Here is a 25000-nt window from a genome sequence, read left to right as displayed (position 1 = left end):
ATCTGCTCAGTGCCGGAATGTCCCACAGACCCAGCACAGGCAGGGCTGGAACTGGGAACCCCCAGCTTTGGGATATCCCACAGACCCAGCACAGGCAGGGCTGGAACTGGGAGCCCCCAGTTTGGGATGTCCCACAGACCCAGCACAGGCAGGGCTGGAACTGGGAGCCCCCAGCTTTGGGATGTCCCACAGACCCAGCACAGGCAGGGCTGGAACTGGGAGCCCCCAGTTTGGGATGTCCCACAGACCCAGCACAGGCAGGGCTGGAGCTGGGAGCCCCCAGCTTTGCTTCCCTTCCCTTACAGCTCCATTGAATTCCCACCAGTGCACAGTTATCAAAGTCCCCTTGCCAACTCCATCTTCCCCATGGGCTTAGAGCCTGATTTGCTCCAAGACTCTTCAGCTGTGGTGCCAAGGAGTGCCACAACGCCCCTTCCAGTGTGCCACGGCCCCCCTTACCTGGCATCGTCATCGCGGGCTATCAGAAGGCGCATGTGACTGGTGGCTGATGCCGTCCTCAGGATGTCCACGGCCCTGGAACACAAGGCCCATGACACGTCAATCCCAGCTCCCAGTGGTGCTCCACTGGTCTTACCCTGCTTGCCTGAAAGCTGGGCAGAGACCCCTGACCTGGGCAAACCCTGCCAGCAGCCGAGGCTTTGGCCGGATGCCAGTGCAGCAGCCCTGTTCCCTGCCCTGGCTGGGAGGCTGGGGGGCAGCCAAGCCATATCCTGATCTTCCCACTTCTGCCATAGGTGAGAAGTCCCTGCTAACAAAACCCAGAAGATGCCCGTGGTGGTGAGCAAATCCTCCTGCACAGCCCGTGGCAGGGGGCTGGAACGAGGGGGTCTTTAACATCCCTTCCAACCCACCATTCCATGAGTCTGTAATTCCCCACCTGGGGAAGTTTCCATCTCAGGGATGGCCAAATACAGGTACCCCTGGGAGCCAGGCACAGCCTCCCACAGCCACAGAGGTGTTCTCAAGGACATCACCAAACCCAGCTGCTCTGGGCCTTTGGGACCAGGACCAGCTCCTCGTGCTGCTTCCCATGCAGCCTCGGCACCCCGTGCAGGAATGCAAGGCAGACAGTGGGATAGCACCGTGTTCAATGGGGGAGGAGAGCCCCAAAGTGTTGGTGCTCCTGTGGAGCTGTTAATTATTCTCCTGGTGGGGAGCTGAGGGGCTGGATTGCGGCTCCAGAAGGAATTCCCTGCACAGAGCAGCACTGTCAGGCTCAGGCACCAGCTGATCTCCTGTGCTGGGAACTGCAGGACGTGCTGGGAAGCTGCAGCAGATGGAGTGGGGGTGCCAGGAGCTGTTTAAAAACCCAGCATTTGGGTGGGGGAATGTCTGAGTAGCTCACAGATACAATTTGGGCTCCCTGCTCTATTTTTATATTGAATCTTTCTGTCTGATCATTTCCAAGTTGGCTCTTGGGAACAGCACACAGAGTGATGCCCTGGTGTCCTCCACACAACCCACAGCCAAAGCCACTTCACAGAATCACACAAAAGCAACAGGAATGGAAAATTTCCATTTGGATGTGGTACCTCTCGCTTGTAACCCCAATTAGGGAATCTCCATTGACCTCCAGGATCTGGTCTCCTGGCTGCAGGCGCCCTAGAAAGGAAAACTAATGGATAGAAACTGTGGAAAATACAGCTTGAAGGGAGAGGCTGGGCAGTTCCTCCCTGTGCCCAGAAACAGGATGAAAAATGCATTGGTTGTTCCGGAGATGCTCGTCCGACCTGTTTTTCCAGATGTCCAGAAATGAAGTTTCTGCAACCTCCCGGAACAACCCCGTGCCAATGTCCCAGCACTTCCTCTGCTCTAGGAAGTTGCAAAAGTAAATAGTGAAAAGTGCAATAAAGCTTTTGCTTAATTCACTTTGAGGTCAAGTAGTTCAGTTTGAGGTCAGGTTGAAAACCACGAGAGGCACTTCCACCTGTTCTGGATTTATTTTCCTTTATTGGATGGAGAAATGATGTAACAGCTAGGAAAAAAATCATCTTTTTAGCTGAAGCTGTAAAAGGTGAGCTCAGCTCCCCTAATACCTACTTAGCTGAACATATTCAGAATGAAATCAGTGACCCAGAGCAGAGCTGAGTTTGCAGAAGGATCTCTGGTTGTTTTGGGGTCACAGGGAGGTGGGAAAGGACAGGAAAGCTCTTGTGTGGCAGAGATGGGCCGTGCTCTACACACACAAAGCAATTGTACAGATGCTGAGAAGCCGATCCAAGGCTGCTGACAGGTATCAGAACAACTGCCAAAAAATACCCCCAACCACTGGAAAATCTCTGAGCAACCACCCAAAATATCTAATAAGGTATGAAACAAGTGTGTGAAACAAATACCCTTGATGTGGGCTGATCTCAGACCTCCTGGCACTCTGCCCTGTGTTTCACTCACCGTCTGCATAAGCAACACCCCCTGGAAGGATCCTCTTGACATAAACTCCATATTCTTCTCCAGTGAGTTCCTTGATGCCACCGATGACCTTAATGCCTGGAGGAGAAGTACAGCCCATGACACAAAGGCAGGAGAGTCAGCATTTGCACAGGCCACCTCTGAGGGATGCAGCCCCAAAACAAATTCACAGGATCATGGAATGGTTTGAGTTGGAAAAGACCTCAAAGCTCATCCAGTTCCACCCCCTGCCATGGGCAGGGACACCTTCCACTGTCCCAGGCTGCTCCAAGCCCCATCCAGCCTGGCCTTGGACACTGCCAGGGATCCAGGGGCAGCCACAGCTGCTCTGGGCACCCTGTGCCAGGGCCTGCCCACCCTCCCAGGGAACAATTCCTTCCCAATATCCCATCCAGCCCTGCCCTCTGGCACTGGGAAGCCATTCCCTGTGTCCTGTCCCTCCATCCCTTCTCCCCAGTCCCTCTCCAGCTCTCCTGGAGCCCCTTTAGGCCCTGCAAGGGGCTTTGAGGTGTCCCTGGAGCCTTCTCCTCTCCAGGTGAGCACCCCCAGCTCTCCCAGCCTGGCTCCAGAGCAGAGGGGCTCCAGCCCTCGGAGCATCTCTGTGGCCTCCTCTGGACTTGCTCCAGCAGCTCCAAGTTCATCACTGATGGGAAGGGATCTGCTCCTGCTGCAGATCAAAACATTCCTGGTGACAAGTGTTTCCCCAGGGTCCCCTTCCCTGTGCACATCTGGACAAACCCCAGGGGCACCACAGTGGTGGGGACGTCTCCGCTCAGCTGCCGGGCCCCAGCAGCACCTCAGCCTTTGACACAGCCACACACCAGGAGTGGCCACTTCTGTCAGAGTTTGGCCTGGGAGGAGCAGCTGAGGCAGGAGCACAGAGGTGACCCCTGTCTCATGTCCAAACCACCCCCATAGCACAGCAGGGCTCAGGTGCCCTGCAGCACCTTGGCACAGGGCTCCTGCTCCTGACAGCCACCCCTCTGGCCACGGGACCTGGCCCTGCCGGCCAGCGTAAGCTGGCCGGCAGGAAAAGGTCCAAGAGACTTATTTATCCAGGGCTCATTAAGTCCTACTTTGAAGATCCAGGCTGTGGACAGAAGGATTAAAAAGCTTGGCTTTAATTAACAAATCTCCCCTGAGAGCCGCTGGTCAGGCATTTTGCTGCTCTGGACAGGAGGGCACACTGGGGACGGGCAGTGCCACCGAGGGGTCAGCTCTGTCCTCCAGCTGCTGCGAGGCTGCTCTGAGCCCTGGAGAGGCCCTGGGCTGCAAGAAACACCTCCCTCCAGGGAAACAGGGCACAGCTCCTTCCCCAAAACTTGGGAACCCGTTCTGAAACAGGCGGGAGGGAAGCGGATCCTGGATCGGGATTACTCAGGACACAGCACTATTTCCATCCCTGTTTCCCTTCCTTTATAACCCAAGTGCTGCTCTCAGGCCCCTCACAGTTTTCATTTGCCTCTAGGGAAAGACTTTGTCTCTCAGGTCACCTTTCTATTAAATTAGATTAAAACTCGATTCTTGCAATTTTCCAGTTCATTCCTCTATGCACCAATTGCTGCTTTTCCCAGGCTCCAAACCCCAGCCCCGTCTGAGTGCTGGAGTTTATTCCCTGGGCTTAATGCATTAACCAGGCACTTGTGAGGAGCTGTTTTACTGCTGGAACAGGGAGCTCACAGCAGAACACCTCAGGAATGGGTACTAATATTGCTCTCCGTTGCATTTTAAAAGAAATTCGCTCAAATTGGAAATACTGCCCCCCAAAAAGGTATCTATGAAGCAGCACGAGCCTCACCAAGGCATGAGTCAGGTCAGGCACCTGGGGACCAAAGTGGGGAGGAGATGCTGTGGCCGTGGGCAGAAGGTAAAACCTGCTCATGGCCAGGGATGCTCAGCTGGAAATTTCTCTGCTCCCTGTGGAGCCAGGGGATCCCTCTGCTGGGCTCTGCAGAGACACCCCAGGGAACAGGGTCACACTTGGGATGGGCTTGAGAAACCCTGGCACGAGGGAGTCCTGCAGAGGCAAAGCCCCATTGGTTCCCCTGGAGGGGGGAGAGACTGGAAGCCCAGCCCAGGCCTAGGGGATGACTCAGGAGGTCATCCCACATCTTCCTTCACTCTGGAACACGAAGGAATTAGGAATGATGAAGCACATCAGACAAATCCTATAAAAATCTGCACCTTGCAGAGGCTCAGCATCCCCCAGCAGCCCAGCGTGGCACAGGCGCCTGTGCCGAGGTATCAAATCGATAATGACTCATTTCCCTTTTGTGTCTGCAAATCAATTGTAATAATGCCTTAATATAGCTGAAGTATCTCCAAATCCTCCTTTATCCCCAACGATGTCATGAGAAAATCCGATCTCGTTATTAAAATCGCTGATTACTCACAGTATTGCTCCAGACACACTCAAACTTGGATGGGGGGAGGAAAAACCGCTGAGTTTTAACTCCCTTGTTGGGAAAGCAGCTGGATGCTGCTGAGCTCTGCCCACTACTCACACCCATCACCTCACCCAGAAGGTGCTCAGGGTGCCAGTCCTGCCCCCCAAAACCCACTGGAGAGTCCCCACTGAGGCAGAGAGGAGGAGGAGGGAGGGCTCACCCCTTCCAGGGCTCGGACCAAGCCAGGGGACAGTAGGTGACTGATGGCAGCAAACCTGAATCATCCAGGACTGTGGTGGCAGCATTCCGGGGATGATATTTTATTACATATTTTATAAACATTTACTTCAATCAAATTTCTATTTGGGAGCCAGTGTAGGTAAATAACGGATCTTTAATTATCACAGCATCAAAGTCCCAGTATAATGCTTATTAAGTCATACTTAGGGCCAGATAATCTAGCCTATTTTGGATCCCTCTATTTAATCTTTCCTTTCTGGCAAAGGTCCTGGAGCTGATGGCCATATCCCTGATTTTTTCTCTTTTGCAGAACAAAGTTTGCCAGGAAAACTCCAGATGGACTTAGAGGTAAGACTGATCAAGTCTGTGTTTTCTTTAGGTTCTTAGCGATCCTATAAATTTCTCCAAGACCCTCAAACTTCTCCGGTGCCTCTAATCCCGCTCCCACTAATGCCAGGGTCGCAGTTCCCAGGCTGTAATCTCACCTGCTCCTGGATCCGTGTTCCACAGGTCAGGGGGTGTCCTGGCTAATCTGGTTGTTTAGTCCAACTGGGATCATCCTGGGCGCATCCTGACCCCACTGCCTGCCATGCCGGGCACGGAGAGGGGCCGCCTGCTCTGTGCCTAAGCTGGCAATGTTCAATTACATTTCCCTTAATCTCTCTGTTGATCTTGCAGCCCCTGCCAGCTTTTTCTGTCTGGAGGAAGGGACAGATTGGAGGTGAATCACTCAGTGCCCTGTCCTAAGCCGATGAAGGTCAAGATAATGGGATCTCAGTGTTTCTGAGAAATGCTCCTTAATCAGCACTTCCCTTTGATGGCTATTCTTTAATTCAAGGTTCAGGTGTGAGGAGCTGCCAGGTAACCCCTTTGAACTTCTGCTGAGGTCCACATGTGGGTTTCCACCTAAAGCCACAGAGCAACAGACCTGCGGCCAAACGCTGACCTGGCACTGAGCAGTGATGCTGCTCCAAAGGAACTGCTGGGATAACGCCTGCATCCTACCCAGGAAACTGCTGGGATAACGCCTGCATCCAACCCAGGAAACTGCTGGGATAACACCTGCATCCTACCCAGGAAACTGCTGGGATAACGCCTGCACCCAACCTCAGAAACTGCTGGGATAACGCCTGCATCCAACCTCAGAAACTGCTGGGATAACACCTGCATCCTACCCAGGAAACTGCTGGGATAACGCCTGCATCCAACCCAGGAAACTGCTGGGATAACGCCTGCATCCAACCCAGGAAACTGCTGGGATAACGCCTGCATCCAACCTCAGAAACTGCTGGGATAACACCTGCATCCTACCCGAGAAACTGCTGGGATAACACCTGCATCCTACCCGAGAAACTGCTGGGATAACGCCTGCATCCTACCCAGGAAACTGCTGGGATAACGCCTGCATCCAACCTCAGAAACTGCTGGGATAACACCTGCATCCTACCCAGGAAACTGCTGGGATAACGCCTGCACCCAACCTCAGAAACTGCTGGGATAACACCTGCATCCTACCCAGGAAACTGCTGGGATAACGCCTGCATCCTACCTCAGAAACTGCTGGGATAACACCTGCATCCTACCCAGGAAACTGCTGGGATAACGCCTGCATCCTACCCGAGAAACTGCTGGGATAACACCTGCATCCTACCCGAGAAACTGCTGGGATAACACCTGCACCCAACCTCAGAAACTGCTGGGATAACGCCTGCATCCAACCCAGGAAACTGCTGGGATAACGCCTGCACCCAACCTCAGAAACTGCTGGGATAACACCTGCATCCTACTCAGGAAACTGCTGGGATAACGCCTGCACCCAACCTCAGAAACTGCTGGGATAACACCTGCATCCTACCCGAGAAACTGCTGGGATAACGCCTGCATCCAACCCAGGAAACTGCTGGGATAACACCTGCATCCAACCTCAGAAACTGCTGGGATAACGCCTGCATCCAACCTCAGAAACTGCTGGGATAACACCTGCATCCTACCCGAGAAACTGCTGGGATAACGCCTGCATCCAACCCAGGAAACTGCTGGGATAACGCCTGCATCCTACCTCAGAAACTGCTGGGATAACGCCTGCATCCAACCTCAGAAACTGCTGGGATAACGCCTGCATCCAACCTCAGAAACTGCTGGGATAACACCTGCATCCTACCCAGGAAACTGCTGGGATAACACCTGCATCCTACCCGAGAAACTGCTGGGATAACGCCTGCATCCTACCCAGGAAACTGCTGGGATAACGCCTGCACCCAACCTCAGAAACTGCTGGGATAACACCTGCATCCTACCCAGGAAACTGCTGGGATAACACCTGCATCCTACCCGAGAAACTGCTGGGATAACACCTGCATCCTACCCGAGAAACTGCTGGGATAACGCCTGCATCCAACCCAGGAAACTGCTGGGATACGCCTGCATCCTACCCGAGAAACTGCTGGGATAACACCTGCATCCTACCTCAGAAACTGCTGGGATAACACCTGCATCCAACCTCAGAAACTGCTGGGATAACGCCTGCATCCAACCTCAGAAACTGCTGGGATAACGCCTGCATCCTACCCGAGAAACTGCTGGGATAACACCTGCATCCTACCCGAGAAACTGCTGGGATAACACCTGCATCCTACCCAGGAAACTGCTGGGATAACGCCTGCATCCTACCTCAGAAACTGCTGGGATAACACCTGCATCCTACCCAGGAAACTGCTGGGATAACGCCTGAATTCAACTTGAGAAACTCATGAGGTCACTTTCTTTTCCCAAATAAACCTACTCTGAGCAGCTGCACCTATGGCAGACACAGGGCTTCTGGAAGCACCACTCATCAGAGAGGGATGGTTAAGCTGCCAGAGGGCAGGGCTGGATGGGATATTGGGAAGGAATTGTTTCCTGGGAGGGTGGGCAGGCCCTGGCACAGGGTGCCCAGAGCAGCTGTGGCTGCCCCTGGATCCCTGGCAGTGCCCAAGGCCAGGCTGGACATTGGGGCTTGGAGCAGCCTGGGATGGTGGGAGGTGTCCCTGCCATGGCAGGGGTGGGATGGGATGGGCTTTGAGGTCCCTTCCAACCTGAACCATTCCACGATTTCTGGAAGATAATTGCTTGTCATGAGGGCTTCAAGCCTCACAGGAGAGGATGAAGGAGGCTGATGATGGCATTAGAACATCCACATTATTGTAGCTTCCTCCAGCACATCAGAATTCACTGTAAAGGGTCTGCTAGACCCTGCAAAGGCCCTCTGGCCACAGACTGGGGGAAAGGAGAGGAACTGGAACCCAGTGAAGTGGCTCACAAAGGGCTGCCACATCTGTCACTTCTTCCAGACATCAGTGATGGCCCCATCAGGCTTTTCTGGGTCTCCTCCTTTAATGAGCTAATCTAACCCAGCAGCTGAAATCCCATCAACTCAACCAAATCCACCTCTGGAGATTAAAATATCATATTCACCACGTAAAGACAGTTCTCTGAGCTCCCGTGAACCTCATGACTAGAGGAAGAGTCAGCAAAGCCATTCTCCCATGGCAGAAAGTCCTATTACCCCAGAGCTGGAAACAGCCCATAATTAATCTATAATTAATCTCAGCTCTCAGGAAACCTGAACTTGTTTCTCTGGTGACTCCTCAGGAGTTGTCCCAAATGGTCATTCAGGGGTCCCACCAAGAGGTCCCCAGCTGCCCTGTGGGAGGGTGGGCTGCACTCACAATTAGGAATTAAGGGAGAGACTGTGAAACCCTGATGCAGGATCACAGATTTTTATAAAGTCCACACCAGAGCACCACTGGATACACAGAGGTCAGAAGAAATGCTGTGCTGGATCCCTCTGGGCTGAGTGTCATGAACCTGGGATTTCTCACGTTCTGATGGATGTGACCTTGTCTTTTCCCTTCTCTTCAGTGCTTTGAAGTTCAGAGCGCTGTGGAAGGACACCTGACTCACACAGTGCTCATTCCCTTCCCCATGGGCCAAACTTCCCAAACCCCAGCTGATGCACCCCAGTCCCCAGGAGAGCTGCAGGAAGCACCTTCCCTGACCCACTGGGATGGCTTTCCGGGGGAGAAGTCTGCAGAGGGGCAGGGATATGCTGGGGATTCTATTCATTTATTTATTTAACATTTTAGTTGATTTAATTCAGAAACCCTGAAAGGCCCCTCCCCCTCATCCTGCTCAGGGCAGGGGTTGTGGCTCCGGGCTCCTGCACAGCTCCCAGCACTGGCTGCTCACCATTACCATGGAATTAGTTTGGATTTTGACATTCTTTTGATGTCGCAGCTGCAAAAGGTGCAAAGACGCTTGACACAGGCAGGTACAAGACACAAGAACCAGTGAGACACCAGACTTCACAGAGGGAGGCACGTCCTGGCACAGGCTCTGGGACTGAGGGAACTTTTGAGGTGTCCCAGCCCACCCTGCTGTCCCTGGTACTCACCCAGCCCGTTTGCACAGTCGTAGAAGTCAAAGCAGTGCACGGTTCGATCCATCCCGTACGGTCCCATGAGTGTCCTGCGGGAGACAAGAGGAGCAGCTTTCTGTCACCGGCCAAAAAGAACAGAGGCACAAGTGCCCAGCCAGCACACACAGAGGCACAGTGTCCCCTCCACCCCGGACACTGCCCACCAGACCCTGCAGACAGCCAGGCTGAGGCACAGCCCCACTGCTGCACCCACGCGGGCAAAAACCAGCCCCGAGCCAGCCCCCCCGAAGTTCACACAGATAAATGAGAGAATATGTGCAGGGCTCAACATCGTCCTCCCCACCCAGCAAATCTGCTGGACCTGTCTGTGATTCATTACCCCAGATTATCAGGGCTGGACAGCTGTGCAGCTCCCGGGAAATGAGATCAGAGCTTGGACCTATGTTCTGGGAATAAACCAGTTTCACAAACACAGGCAGCCTGTAAGGAAGACAGCCCGGCACAATCCACTCCCAAGGTTTGTAATGCAGGCAGAGGGTCTGGAAAAGGGGATGCAAAAGCTGCTGAGCTGCTCTGAGTCCTGCCTGGTCTGGTGGGAGCTTCTCATCACAAGCCAGAGCAGGTGGAAGAGCATCACACAGCTGAGATTCCCCCGAGCCAAGTAACTCCCCAAAACATCCCACAGCCTCCCCCTAAACACCCTTAGGCAAGGTCCCAAATGAATGACCCCAAAAACACCCTGCCCCAACCACAGATGCCAGACTCCAAACCTGGGACCACCAGCACTTCTCCTTGGGCTCCTCAGGATGGATGAACCCAGATGTGAGAAACCCCAACCCAGATGTGTCAGGTGGGAAACCAGGGGTGAGGAGCTCCCAAAACACTCCCCAGCATTTAAGTTGCAAGAGAAAAGGTGTTTCCCAGTTGATATCAGGTCCCGATCTGAACACAGATGATGAGGAACAACACCGTGGGAAACAAGAGGCTGCTCCAAATCCAGCAGGATGCAGGATAAGAATAACCCACAAGGACTTCCCAGGAATCCAAAATGAAACTCAAAATATCGAGCCATCCTGCAAAGCCAATAACTTCCACCTCTAAGATTCGGACCTGAAGCGTTTTCTCCCTGTTAAAAAATGTCCCTCCTCGCTATCCTTGCACACTACTCAAGACTGAACAAACAACTGGCCACATCTGGCTATTGAAAAATGGAGCTCCAAGCCATCCCAGGAAGGCAGAGCAGCCTTGGGCCCAGGCTGGTTCAATCTCCCGCCAGGATTTTCAGGGTATTTTGAGTAAATCACTGACGAAATTCCCCGGGACGAGCCCCAGGCGCTCAGGGCAGGCTGGAAGGCACCATACGGATGCAGTTCCAGCGGAGCAGATGCCTCCTTGATACGATCAACTCTTATCATCATCCCCCTGCCATCACCTCTTATCATCACCCCCCGCTCCGAGGCACGGCTGCCCAGCAGCCCCGAGCTCTGCTAATGCCACGAACGCAGAAAACCCAACCAGCGACGGCGTCCTGGGCTCTTGCTGCAGCCCCTGCCTCTCAACCCCGCTCCCGGAGAAAACAGTGGAAGGACTCTGGCTGGAAGTGCAAGTCACGGGAGCCCCAGGGCCCCCTCCCCATTCCCACCCCAGCTGGGGGAGGTTACCTGCTGATGATGATGGCTCCCTTGTAAAGGACGGAGACCACGGGCATCCTGCCGCCGCTGGCAGCCCGGCCCTGCCAGGCACCAGCCACTCTGATTTGGCAGGAATCCGTTAAAGTGATGGGGGGGAAAAAAAGGGAAAAAAAAAAAGGGGAGGTCGGAGGGCATCACGTGGTGTCCCCGTATGCATGTTAATTCCACCCAACATTAACACAGATCGGCTCAAAACATCTCCAACTTTAGATTAAAGCTTACGCAAGCCGGAGCCAGCGCGACCCATCCCAGCGCCTTCCCAAAGCGGCGGGGCCGGAGCTCGGCCAGCCCCGAGCAGGGCTGGCCCCTCACCCTCATCCTCAGCACAACGCGGGAATTACTGGGATGCATCGCTGGGAATGGCCCCTCCAGGGATGAAGGGCAGGGCTCGGTGTGGGATGTGTGCTGTCGCCGTCCCTAAAGGATTAAAATCCGTAGCGAAGCTTTGGAAGCAGTAACAGGCTGCAGCACTCAGGGGGCTTAGGGCTGATGTGGATTTTTGTTTTCTTTTAGCATCTTTTCCAGCCCACAGTATTTCCTTCTTCGTGCAGAGCGAGTTTAGTTGTTCCCCTGTCTGCTGGGAGGTCAGAAGCCTGAACTGCCTTTGAACAGCCTCTTCCATCCCTGTCTTGGTGCACATCAGCCAGCTGGAGAAGCAGCAGGACCCGTCTTGTAGGATGGGGGATGGAGGGGTGAAAAAAGATTATCCAAGGTTTTCCAGTGAATGGGAATGAACCTGGAACAACCCACCTCAGGGCTTGGCAGGAGCAGAGCTGCGATCTTGGGGGAAAAGATCTGGTGACCTTTTCTGAGGAGGGAAATATATTCCCCTGCACCTGCAGGAAGACACGGGTCCTGCATCCCAACCAGCTCTGGGGGACATCTAAGGTCACAGGGAAGCTCTTGGCCCTGACTCCATCACCGGTGTCCTCCTCGTGCTGTTCCCACAGCATCTCCGCAGGCTCCTGGCCAGGCCCCATTAGTGGCCCTTGAACTCGTTAGCGGAGCATCGACTGCACCCGCTGTGGACGTGCCTGCCTGGCACTGCAGCTCCTTGCCAAAGCATTCCTTGAGCCCTGTGCTGTTGGATATCGCTGCTCCCATGTGTGAACAACTGATTTTATCAGCAGGAGCTTCCCCCATGGCCTCGTGTGAAGCCTCGCTGGGCAAGTGCAAGGTGCTTCAAAACAGTGGCAGATTGGAGAAGTTCTCCTGCATTTTGTCTTTTTTTTTTTTTTTTAATTGCTTTCATTTGGGGACATTCAGATGACATATAAAATCTGAGTAGATTTCACCTTCAGGTGGCCAAAACTTTCCTAAAAATTAAATTATCTAGCTAAAAAAAATAAAATTTGGATGAGTAATGCCAGCTAGACAAACGTAGATGCATCTGGTGATATGTTGTGCACACCCCAGCACAGCAAGATGTGCCCACACCTGGTTCATGCCCTGGTCAAGGCTTTGGCCAAACCAGTCTAAGTACGAGGGGTGGTACCTGGGGCCATCTCCAAATCTGTTGGATGCTGCAGCCTTCAAGAGCCTCACAAACCTGCCCATCCCCTCAGTGACCCAACAGCAGGGAGATGCTCTTTCTCCTGCCATCTCACAGAAAATGACCAGGGCATGGAGAGCCAAAATTAAGGCAGGAGGTTCCGACACCTGATGACCACCAGCTCTGGCTCTTGGTGACTCGTTCAAGGCCAGCCAGGAGGTTCTGTGGCAGAACACGCACAGAAATTCAACGCTGGGGTGTGGAACCCTCCCTCTGTGCCTGTTCTACAGCAGGAGCTGTTCCACACCAGGGCACAGCTCCCCGTGGGGCAGGAGAGTCCTGGCACCACGCCCAGCTGGGGGTGACCTTTCTGGGCACCCTCACTCAGCAGCCTCCTGCCTCTCACTCTCAGGATCACACTCCACATCCTCTGATGCACCAATAACCATCCCAGTCAGAGGAGGAGACATTTCCATCCCACCACCAAAATACCGTGTGCAACCTTCCAAGATCCTTTGGGACTCTGCTAATCCATTGTCACACAATTACTCCCTTGATTCACAGGCCAGGGCCTTGGCTGGAATAAATCAGGGATGCTGAAGGGAAGGGATTGCACAAGCACCGGAGGCAACAGCAACAGGATAAAGCTGAAGCACTGGCACAGGTTTTCCAGAGAAGCTGTAGCTGCCCCAACCCTGGAAATCTCCAAGGCCAGGTTGGACGGGGTCCATCCCTATGACAGGGAGTGGAATGAGATGATCTTTAAGGTCCCTTCCAACCGAAGCCATTCTGTGACTCTTTAAGGTCACTTCTCTGACCAGTTTCAGAGGGGCTGCAGGAAGACTCACTGGAGTCAGGCCAACCCAAAACTTGCAGGGAAATGGGGAAATTTTCCTGCCTGGCACTTCAGTAATTCACCCACCCTGATGTCTGCCTGTCAGGGAACAATTTCCACACTCAGGGTGATGCCATGATGATTTTTTGCCTTTTCTTTTATACCCCTTTTATATACCTTTTTACAGCTTTTTGTACTCTTAGTGGTTTTTAGCCTACATTCTTAGGCTTATTTTGTCAAGCCTAAGGAGAGTAAACATCTTAGAAGCTTCGTAGTTAGGGATCAGTGTGCCCCAGACCCCAAGGTCCTCTCCAGAACACATTCTGTAAACTAAGATAGATCCATTCAGGAGGAGGTTCCTTGGGGAGGGGGGCTCATTCCTCATTGGGGAATCTTTGATAGATCTGCTAATTAGTAAGACCTATAATAATATACCAGATCTTTTGGGGCTGTGCATGGCAGGGTGCATTTCGGCGCATTCCACCTGGATGTGTGCACCTAAAGATCCTTAAATACCAAGGTAAAATACCTTTTTCCCTTCTAACCGTGTATGACTCTTGATTTTAAGATCAGGAAAAGGCATCAAGGGTTAAACAGATGTGTTTGGGGCTCAACACCTTCAACATGAAGTCCTTCACCTGCCCAGCCCTGGGATTCCTGGTCCTTCCCACAGGGTGGGATGTTGCAATAAACCACACGCTCGTCCACAAGTTGGTAAAAGAAATAAAAACCAAATCCAAGAGGCCCTCAGGGAAGAGGAGCAGCACTCAGCTTCCAACTTTCTCTCCAAACACTCAGATCCTCAATTCCATCCTCTGAAACAGACACCGACCCTGGCAAAAGCATCAGACACTGCTGCTGCTCCTGTTCATTAACTCCTCTCTTCTCAGAGGAAGCTTCAACAGAAACAATTCAGAAGATTTCCAGTGGTTTAAAACTTGGAATCGCATTCAGGAAGGATTTAGAAGCCCCCTAGGACCTGCCCAAGGGTCCCAGGCCTAGTTTGTATAACCAGTGTTGAAGGCAAACATCCCACTGGCAAAGGGCCTGTGCTGTGTGCTCGAGATCCTCACGGAGCTGGGTCCCAGCTGAGCAACTCCGAGTTAATCCCGGATTCTTATCCCAGGGAACTGCTGGTGAGACTTCAGATTTTTAAATAAATGAGAGAATAGAAGGAGTATGAATCAAGAACAAAGTAACCCCATGGGGCTGGACAGCAGATAAACACATGCTTCACTTGTTTGTCCACTTTTTCATCGACTGCTAGAAAAATGAGTTTAAAACTCATTGAAAAATGATTTTTTTTTTCCAATGGAAAAATTATTTTGGCTTGAAAAATATATTTTTAATAGAAGTTGAGTGAAACCGTGTAAGTCAGCTTTACTTAACACTACCATTTATAAGCAGGGATGGGTGAAACTGTAAATGGAATCAAAATAACTCTTGGAGCAGGGGCACAGAGTTCAAAATGCTGACAGCACAAGTCAGGTGCATTTCCAGTACATTTTTCTGAGAGATCATGAAGAGGAAAGTGTGGGAGAGTGAAACTGGGAGCACTGGGGAGAGGCACAGAAACCACTGCCAAGAGGAAGCAGTGGAGAAGGTGGTGGTGATGGATTTGGGGTTCGGAAGGAAAAGAGGGGAAGACAATGGCTGAAACGAGTACAACCAATGGTGAAGCTATGAGAAAAAATAACTCAGGCCTGCCCTTGTCCTTCCTACCTGGACAACAAGCAAACAGAGCTGGGGATAAGAGAGGAGTGATGGCTTTAATGTCACTGGGAGTGTTGACATCACGTGGTTGACATGTCCAGCAGAAAATGCAAAAAATCCCACAGGAAGACCTCAGTCAAGGCTCATCTCTCGTGAAACGCTTCCATTTGAAACTGAGGGCTCAGTGAGTGCTCCCCCAGCCAAACAGCCCTTCCCAGCCTGGCTGCTCAGGTGGGGTGACCTGGGTAGCCCAAAATGTTCCTGTATTCCATAGCTGTGCCCAAAAATTGCTGTCTTGAGCCAAGACATGGGGTCATCTCCAGGTCATGGTGAGGCTGTACAAGAAATGGAGCCCTCGGTCTCCTCAGTCATTCCAGCCCCAACATCGAGGATAAAGCCAGGAACCGGGAGTGGGGAGCAGCTGAGGCCAGGCATGGCACAAGGAAGGGAAGGGAAGGGAAGGGGAAGGGGAAGGGGAAGGGGAAGGGGAAGGGGAAGGGGAAGGGGAAGGGGAAGGGGAAGGGGAAGGAGAAGGGGAAGGGGAAGGGGAAGGGGAAGGGGAAGGGGAAGGGGAAGGGGAAGGGGAAGGGGAAGGGGAAGGCTGTGCTGACAGCAGCATCCCCGAGCCTGCAGGGAGCCTCTGTGCACGGCTGAGTGGAGGAACAGGGTCCAAGTAGGTTTGCGTGGGTGGGAATTAGAGGTGGAAAGATCCTGCCATGGAAGTGAGATCTGTCTGAGGCCTTTCAGCCCCGGAAAGCGGCATTAAGAAGGTTGGAGGTGGCAGGGCTCACCCGAGCAGGGCACTGGGTCACGGTCTCTGCCATCATCCCACCGACTCCGGGAGCGGCAGCGGGAGCCACGGGCTGCCCAGGCAGCAGCAGGAACATTGGATCATCATTGAGTGAGTTCATTTCATGACACAACAAAATTAGCGTAGGCTGCAGAGGCTTTTACATCTGATTAGAAAACGGAAAAATGCAACTGTGCTGCTTGCAGGATCACCTGCAAAGTGTTGGGGATAAATCAAAAAATCAATCAGCTGCTCTGGAGCTGGGAAGGAGCTGCCCACGGTCCCAGTGCTGCCCACAGCGTTCTCATAATAACACCCATGGAGTCACTTCAGATGAGCTCAGGAGATCAGAGATGTTCACAGACAAGTCTGAACAGAAGAGGGAACAAACAATCATGGAATACCAGGTTGGAAGGGACCTCAAGGAGCACTTGGTGCAACCTTCCTTGTCAGAAGCGTGGTCTTAGACGAGACAGCCCAGCACACTGCCCAGCTGGGTATCCAGCATTGGGGGATGCACCACTTCCCTGGGGAGGTGATTCCAAAGGCTGATTGCTCCCATTATGAAAAGTTTTCCTCTTGTGTCCAGCTGGAACCACCCCAGGAGTAACTTGCACCCAAAGGAAACCACAGTGCCAAAATTCATGGTGAAGGAAGCAGGCAGGGATGCACAGGGAGCACTCAGGGATGGGCAATCCCACTCTGCCATCCCAGCCCTGGGCTCAGCATCTCCCCTGGAACCCACCTGCAGGTGGGCAGAGGGTGGCAGCAGGTGAAGCCAGCCCTGGCTGGGTGACACTGCTCCTCCAAGCCCATGGTCCTCGTCCCCATGAGCAGGGCTGCCAACCATGCCACATCCCTGTGCCCACACCCTACGGGCACTTTCCTCCTCCCCAGGACCATGTGGACCCCAGTACTCCTTCAATCCCTTCCTCTCACCCCCTGCAGCTGCAGAGGTCACAGGGTGGCTCCTGGGCAGTGCTTCCCCCTCCCCACTCCTTCTGCTGATGGGTCACCTCTCACTCCCACCTGAGCCAGGCTGCAGATGGAGAGGTGAGGAGTATTTGGTGCCAGGGCAGTTTTCTGATGCTTGTTCCCTCCTTCTGCTGGAGGAAGGTGTGTGCACCTGAGGCTGATGCATATTCTCACTCCTCAGGGAGGAAGGTCCCTTCTCCCAGGACATCTGCCACCAAGACCTCGGGCAGGTGGAGGTGCCACCCCTCACTGCTGGCCAGGCTTTTCTGTTCTTCAACCCCTTTTATCGCCCTCCTCTGAACTTCATCCCTATTTTCCAACATCTTTCTCAGTCAGTGGATTTCTTCAGCATGAGGGATTCATCCCAATGAACCTTTGCTCTCTGAAAGTCAGATTTCTGCTGCCCATCACCTTCACCCCCAGGCAGAGAGGGGCTGGCAGAAGGAAGCCGATGCCGCCTGACAATTATGCATCAAGTCAACAATGGTGGAGCATTTTCTGGAGGTTCTTCTTGCTCAGGGAGAAGATGGTCAGTCCATGGGCACCTGCCTGGAAGAGCTGCTCCTGGAGACTGCTGGGGCTTGGAGAGGTTAAACCACCACAAGGGGTTACAGGCCTTTTCCCACGGACATCAACACACAGCTCTTCCCATGCTGTTCCAGAAGGTTTTGATTGGGGAAAAGGCAGAAAGAACCTCTTCAATTAGCCTGTCTTGCAGTAATTAGGAGAGACTGTTTAAGGTAGAAGGGAGGTTAGGCTTGGTCTGCCAGAAGTTTTTAGGAAAGGCGTTTATGTGAGAGCCCAGCCAAGCTGAACATCCCTCAACATCTGCTCCAGCCCAACCCTTGGATGTACCCACTGAGATGGGGATTAACACAAACACAGTCACATGGGAAAGCTCAAACAGGCACCTTCATTTTCACCCCAGCAGCTCCAAGGTGTGGTAGCTCGTGTCCCACAGGGAAGCCTTTCTCCTTCCTCCACCTCCTCACCTTCCCATAGGGTGGGTGAGGCCTGCTTGGGGCCTGGTCCTATGGCCCCAGTTTGGGTGTCAACTACTGTGAAGGGTTAACAGGATTATAAATCTTCCTGCCTAAATCCCCTGGGCTGTGGGATTGGGCTGGTTATAAACTTATTAACAAGGGCTGGTGGGGGCTGCAGGACCTGCTCTGCCGGCCTGGCCACCCTCTGTCCACCCCGCACTGACGGGAGAAAACCTGAGAACCACGGCAGGAAATTCGCCCAAGTGAATCCATAAAAACAGAGATGGAAAGAGAGAGGTGAGGGAAATGGCTGGGTAGGGAAAGATGGGAAAACCACATATTTTGGGAAAGATGTCAGAACATGCTGCTGAACCAGGAGCGCAGCTCTTGGGAAGAGCTTTGAGCCATCCTTGAGCTGCGAACATCCCCGTACTCCAACCCAGACCCTGGCACAAGCCATAAACAGGCAGCAATAACAATTCCAAGAGGATTGGTGGAAGTGCCAGGCCAGTCTTGCACCCGGCCACGCCTGGTGAGGCACTGGCAGCGGATCCAAACCCACCCGGAGCACACAGAGCGTGGTCCAGCCACGAGACCTGGCACGAAGGTGCCACTGGTGCCGTTTTATTTCCTGCTGGCTCTGGCAAAGCTCCTGTGCAGAATCCACCGCTGCAGAACTTGCCTGGAGCTTCCAGCAGCCGCTCTCCGGGAGAGCCCCGTGGGGTCACACCGGCATCACCATCGGGAGAAACCGGGAATGAGGGATGAGCCGCTGCTCCAGCCGTGGCAGTCACCACCCCCGCCCTGATGCTGCCGGCTGAGGTTCTGCTGACGGCTCGTGTTTATTTATTAAATTCCTATTTCAAACTCCAAAATTAATCTTTTAATCAGCGGCAGGGCGGGGTCATCCTTATCGGAGTGCCGGGGAGGTGTTATCTCCCCGCCATCTGCTCGCCACCCTCCGCCGCGTCCCGACGGAGCCGGCAGACAGCCGGACACCAGCCAGCACATCTGGCAGCCGTCACACGTGGGGGACAGTCCCCCTGACCACTCCTCTCCTTCCCAACCAAACACAGCCTCGTGGACAAAGCTGAGGGAGGCTTCGACCCAGAATTCCAGCATATGAACACATTTGGGAGGTAGAAAACGGGGTTTGAGCATTTTTGCCTCGCAGGGGCAGGGCAGCAGGGCTTAGCAGCCCCGTGGAGCCAGGGATGCCCAGGGGACCCCAGTGAGGGGACGGCGCTGCTCCCACACACACGCCACGGCCCCACAACAGCAGCGCCCACCCCACGCGGTCACGCCTGTCCTGCACCACCTCCTTCCGACCGGCTACTGATTCTGCCTTTTCTGCACCCAAAAGCAGCAGGGCAGCATCAACACAGCAACTCAAGGCACCCTCTCGGTCGCAGTCACCCCGGGGTGCTGCCCTCGCCACCCTGCCTGCACACCCCCAGCCCTCGCTCCAATGACCTACTTCAGCCGGAGACGGATCATGTCCCAGCAGCGGCAGGATCACGGGCCCTGCTGGCTTCAGGGTGCCCTGGGCTCTTGGTCTCGGCTGCGGAGAAACTCAGGTCTTGCCAGCCCAAGAAAGCCTCCGCCACACCCCGAAGTGGCCCGGAGACCCCCCCGGGGCCCACGCCGGCTCTGGCTCCGGCCCACTGACCCCCAGTTAATCGGCTAAAGCCGCACGCTCTGAACCCTGGCCCCGGGCAGAGCCGCGCTCCCGCCGGCCCTCTCTGCCCTACATAGACATCTGCAGCGCCCGCCGTCACCTCCCGTCCCCTCCGCCGTCACCTCCCGTCCCCTCCGCCGCCACCTCCCGTCCCCTCCGCCGCCACCTCCCGTCCCCTCCGCCGCCACCTCCCGTCCCCTCCGCCGCCACCTCCCGTCCCCTCCGCCGCCACCTCCCGTCCCCTCCGCCGTCACCTCCCGTCCCCTCCGCCGCCACCTCCCGTCCCCTCCGCCGCCCTCCCCGCACCCACCGGGGCCCTGCTCCGCACCCGCCCCGCTCCCCGGGCAGCGGCACGGCGGGACGGGGCCTTCCGGGGAGGTTTTGTCAAAGGGGAGACAAAGCACCAGAACTGCAGCAGGAGCACCCACAACTGCTCGCAGAGGTTGTAGGTGCTTCCCCAGTTGCTGCCTGGAAAATAAATCCCCTTTCCCACCCCTGGCCGATACCGGCCCCACCTATACGCTGCTCCTGGAGGTGCTGTGGGACCCCCACCAGACCCTGCCCCAAAATGAACCGAATCAAACCCCGCCAAAAGCCGCGGGGTCACCGAGCGCATCCTCCCGAACGCCATCCATCCCTGGAGAACGGATCCCAGGCTCCGAGGGATGCCCGTGTCCCTCCCGGTGCGGCGGCATCCCGGCCCGCTTACCAGTAAATGAGGGAAAGCCCATCGAAGCGCTCCAGGGCTCGGCCAGGGGGCTGCAGGTAGGACATCATCTGGGACCGCCGGTCCCTCCTCAGGGCTGCCTGCTGTCCGGGGCCATGGGCTCGGGGTGCCAGCGGCTGGCAGGGCTGCCCGGCACGGCTCCCTGGCACGGCTCCCCGCCGCAGCGGCTGCAGCTAATCCCGGGCGGGCAAGCATGTGATCGCCCCTCTGCCGGCCCCCCAGCTAAACCCTGCCGGGTTTAGGGGCCGCGGACCCTGCGGTGCGCCTGATTCCAACCAGCGGGGCCGAGCCACCCCTGGGCTGGGAGCCACGGCCACCACGGGACCCCCACGGCAGCCAGCAAAGCGTCCCATCGCCGTGTGCCACCGCTCTCCCTATCCACCACGGCCCCATTCAGTAAACTGAGCATTTATTTTGGCATAAGGACCCCTTCGCCCTCCTACCAGAGAGCTCCCCCTTCACCCTGCACTTGCAGTGGCTGCTAATGATGGTTATAATCACTAATGGTGGTTATAATCCATGGTTAACCTGCCACTTTAAAGACAATTGTTGGCGTCTCTGACCTGCACTAAGCCTGGGCTGTGGCAGCACTCAGAGCTCCTCTCTTTCCTGGCCACTGCAGGATCATTTTTTAAAATATTATTTATATATCTATATATATATGTTATTTATATACATATATAATTTATATTATAGATAAATATATTATTTAATATGGGGCACAATTCTTGCATTTGGGTATTTTCCCCCCCTCTTTAAGGTTTTCTGATCCTACCCCAGCAACCAAATTATCCTTTAGTCTGTTAGGAAAGCCCTGGGAGTGAGCGCTGGTGGGCCGACGGAAACTGTTTGGAGTGGGGTATTATCCTGGAATGTGAATTATCCCAGAGCAAGGAGGCCACAGCCGGCCCAGTCATGTTTGCCCACATCCAGCTGTGGGTGGGATGGACGGACAGCAGGATGGACAGACAGGTCCCTGACTTGGGGCAACGGAAAAGTCCCAAATGAGCACCAACCCACCACATTTTGTGTGTTTGATTTCTCCCTCTCCCCATCAGCCATGAACCCAGGGCAGCAGCCGGGGCTGGCCGGGACCTGGGGATTAGGTGATACCTGGGGATTATGAAATGCATCTGTCTGTGTCCGGCGTGGCCTGGGAAAGCCACCAGCCTCACCAGGGCCAGCTCTTGTGCTCATCGCTCCCCCCAGCCCCAGGTAATGCTGGCACATAAAATCATGGAATATCCTGAGTGGGAATGGTCCATTGGGATTATCCAGTCCAACTCCCAGCCCTGCACAGACACCCCAACAACCCCACCCGGGGCATCCCTGGCAGCGCTGTCCAAACGCTCCTGGAGCTCTGGCAGCCTCGGGGCCGTGCCCATTCCCTGGGGAGCCTGGGCAGTGCCCAGCACCCAGCACCCTCTGGGGGAAGGACCTTTCCCTGATATCCAACCTAAACCTTCCCTGGCACAGCTTCATGTCATTCCCTCAGGATGGGACACTTGGGGACCGGCTGAGGAAAACACTGAACAGCAGAGGCGGTGGTGACCTGTCTGTCCAGCCACTGCTCCCCAGCCCTGAGCCGGGGCACCCCACGGGTGTTGGGCCTGGCAGGGTTGGGAACTCAGTGGCGGCTGGTGGCATGTCCAGCCAGAGCACCCATGTGGCACGAATCGGGACACCTCGATCCCTGGGGTGAGCGCAGCCGCCCCAGCCCCTGTCACCCGCGCTGTGACGAAGAGCAGGGAGGGCCCGGGCAGCCGCCCCGGAGGCCGGGCCGTGCCCGGGGTGCTGCCCCAAGGCGCTGCTGCCGGGAGGAGGGGGGGAATTAAGGCTGGTCCCTCTCGGCATCCTTTGCGAGTGACTGTGCAGGATGTGCCGGTGCCAAAACCCTTTTCACCTGTCGCCTCCCAGCCTGGTGACAGGTCCCCTGAGGAGGCACAGCCCTCCGCCCAGGACAGCCGCCAGCACCTTGTCCCGATCCCCCTTTAGGGTGCAGCTCTGCTTTAGGGGCCAGCCCTGCAAAGCACCCCAGCCCAGGACCCCCATCCATCGGGGCACACCATGGTGCTTTTGGGGTGCTTTTGGGGTGCACGCCCTTCCCAGCCCAGCGATCCCGAGGGGTGCTGGTGTGGGGAGAGCCGCCCGCTCCCAGGGCTGTCGCAACGCGGGCCCGGGCGGTGCTGGGTGTGAGCCCCGGGACTGGTTTGTGCCGCCGGGAGAGGACGGGCGCTGGGTTTGCCGAAACCGCGGGGAGCGGGCGGGCGCGGGGTGCCGGGAGCCGCGGCCGGCTCAGGGCTGGGCCGGCCTCTCCCAGTCTCACCAGTCGGGATTGTCTAAGGCAGTGTCACCCCGCTCTGGGGCAGGACAGCACCCAGCAGCCGCGGGGACGGCGGGGCCGCCCGGAGCCAGCTCCGGTGCCCCTGGTCCAGCTCTGCTGAGGCAGCCGGGGCACCGGGGCATCATTTCCACCGCCCTCCCTGCAGCTGCCGGGAGCCTGCCGGCTCACCCCGTGGATGTGTCCCGCTCTTGCCCACAGCCCTGGGGGTCACAGCATCCCCCGAGGCGGGCTCTGCGGTGAATCACAGCGACGTGCTGCGGGGCCAGGCGCTGCCGTGCCCTTTCCCCCCGCGAGTTTCCGCGCTGGCGGAAGCGGGGCATTATCTCCCTCGCCCATCACAGGCAGCTGCCCCTGGGTGCGCTCCAGCTGCATATTTATAGAGATGCAAACATTACACCCCGGAAATTCCCAGTCTTTACATCACAGGCCAAAGCCTGCAGTGAAGCCCTGACCTTTTTCTTCCTCTCGATGTGTTCTGGGGGACTGTGACAGAGAGGTCCCAGCCGTGGGACGTCCCAGTCAGGACCATGGGTGCTCAGGGCTGCAGCATCATGCCGCTGAGGGGCAGAGGGGACACCAGAGGAGCTGGATACCCCTGGAAATGTCCAGGGCCAGGCTGGACGGGGCTTGGGGCAACCTGGTCTAGTGGGAGATGTCCCTGCCCTTGGCAGGGGGGAATTAGATGAACTTTAAGTCCCTTCCAACCCAAACCACCCTGTGATGATTCTATGATGATGATGACACCCGTGTGTCCCCACTGGGGATCTGGGACCCCATCCCTTCATGAGACAGGAGAATAAGGACCAAGAGAAGATGCCGCTGTCTCGGATGCACATCATGATCTCAAAATCCAGCCCAGCTGTACGGTGTTCAGTGCCATTCCAAGAGTCATGGCTGGGGACACAGGACAGGGACCTGCCAGGATGGATGTGTCCCCCCTGGCCATCCCTCAGCTTGGTGCAGATGTCCCCATGCCTCCCCAGTGCCTGCTGTGTGCACCAGCACCCCAAAGCCACCCACAGCTCTTCTGCTCCGCACTGTGCCGGGAGGATGAGGAAGAGCCAAACCCAATTTATTCCATGCTGCATTTTCATGCCAAATGAGTCAGAGCACCGGCCTCTCTCAGCCTTTGTTTTGCTTGGCTGCCTGCACCCGCTTTCGCTTGGTATTTGTTCAATATTAACTCCCTTCATGGCACTTGGGCTCAAAGTAGCAAGTGCAGCAGAAAAAGCCACTTCCCTGCTGGGACAGGAGCTTTCCCATCCTTCAGTATCAGGAGCAATGCACTTGTTTTATTCTATTTACTTCTTACAGTTCGAGGAACCCTGAGCTCGGTCCTTTGAGCCACCACATCCCACCAGACCCATCTAAAGCCATCGGGGCTGGCAGGGGCTGTGGGCTGGCTGCTGATTTCAGAGCAAAACGAGCCCTAAACGGAGCTGGGGGAGGTTTCGCCCGGCACAGGACCAGTTAGGAACGAGCACGGCCGCATTCCTGCGCACGTGGGAGCCGCCGGGAGGAAGCGGCGGCACGGAGGTGTTTCAGTGCCCTGCTTTCCTGCCTTGCGAGCAGGAACTCCCTTCCCACCCCAAACCCCTGCCATGGGGGCGAGCAGCTCAGCTGGGCCCTCCAGGGGCTGTCAGAAAGTCCCACCCAGAAAATAAATGAGGTTTTGGCTCATCTGCTGCTGTTTGTGTTCCATCGAGCTTTTGGAAGAGATTTTCGAGTTGTTTTGCCTCAACCCCCCTCCATCAGAAGTCAAATCCAAGAATTCTTCATTGAGGAACATTGCTGAACAGCTGCCAGGGCTGATCATCTCCATGCCTGGCTCCTCTGTTCTGATGGGTCCCCACAACCCCTCGGCACTGCCACGGTGCCTTTTGGGGCTCGCGGGGAAGGAGATGCCACCACCCCACTGCTGGCTTCACCCGCCCAGCCCTGGTGCCATCCCGAATCAGAATGGGCTGCGTGGGGTGGGATGGTGGGACGCAGGGGGTGGCCAAGCCCACGGCACAGGTGTCAGCAGGGAACGAGACCCCCGTAGCAGCAGGGTCAGCCTCGGCCGGGGTGCTGGGGCTGGCGCAGGGTGGAGCAGGGTGTGGGATGCCACAGAAGGGCTTGCCAGGAAAATGTCATCTCGTTGCATAAAACGTGCTCCTCTCCCGCTCCACTCCCGCAGCAGCAGCAGCTCAAGAGATTCTCACCCAGGTTAAGTCAATATTGCCACATTGCTGCCTCTGTCGAGATGCTCGGCCCCATGGAAGGAGCTCTGTGGGTGTTTTGAGGGCTGGAAAGGAG

At 55.5% G+C, this 25000-nt stretch overlaps 1 protein-coding gene across 4 annotated transcripts in view; it reads right to left on the bottom strand.

The window, feature by feature from the left end:
- Positions 1-20509, bottom strand: part of LOC125334295 (syntaxin-binding protein 4-like) — a 48782-nt gene extending 28273 nt beyond the window's left edge. The window contains exons 1-5 of one of the 4 annotated variants that reach the window (XM_048321010.1): positions 20341-20509; positions 9490-9563; positions 2413-2508; positions 1554-1623; positions 460-534 (exon numbers count right to left, since the gene is read on the bottom strand). In XM_048321010.1, the coding sequence (XP_048176967.1) occupies positions 460-534; positions 1554-1623; positions 2413-2508; positions 9490-9563; positions 20341-20408 (383 nt within the window). In that variant the 5' untranslated portion in view covers positions 20409-20509. Of the gene's footprint in view, positions 1-459; positions 535-1553; positions 1624-2412; positions 2509-9489; positions 9564-10244; positions 10562-11135; positions 11295-19430; positions 19570-20340 lie in introns of those variants that run through there. The other 3 variants (XM_048321012.1, XM_048321011.1, XM_048321009.1) reach the window with 3 other exon arrangements.
- Between the last annotated feature and the right edge of the window lie 4491 nt (positions 20510-25000).

This window comes from Corvus hawaiiensis, chromosome 16 (assembly GCF_020740725.1).
Source record: "Corvus hawaiiensis isolate bCorHaw1 chromosome 16, bCorHaw1.pri.cur, whole genome shotgun sequence".
NCBI lineage: Eukaryota > Metazoa > Chordata > Aves > Passeriformes > Corvidae > Corvus > Corvus hawaiiensis.
This window is presented reverse-complemented; position numbering and strand designations above follow the sequence as displayed.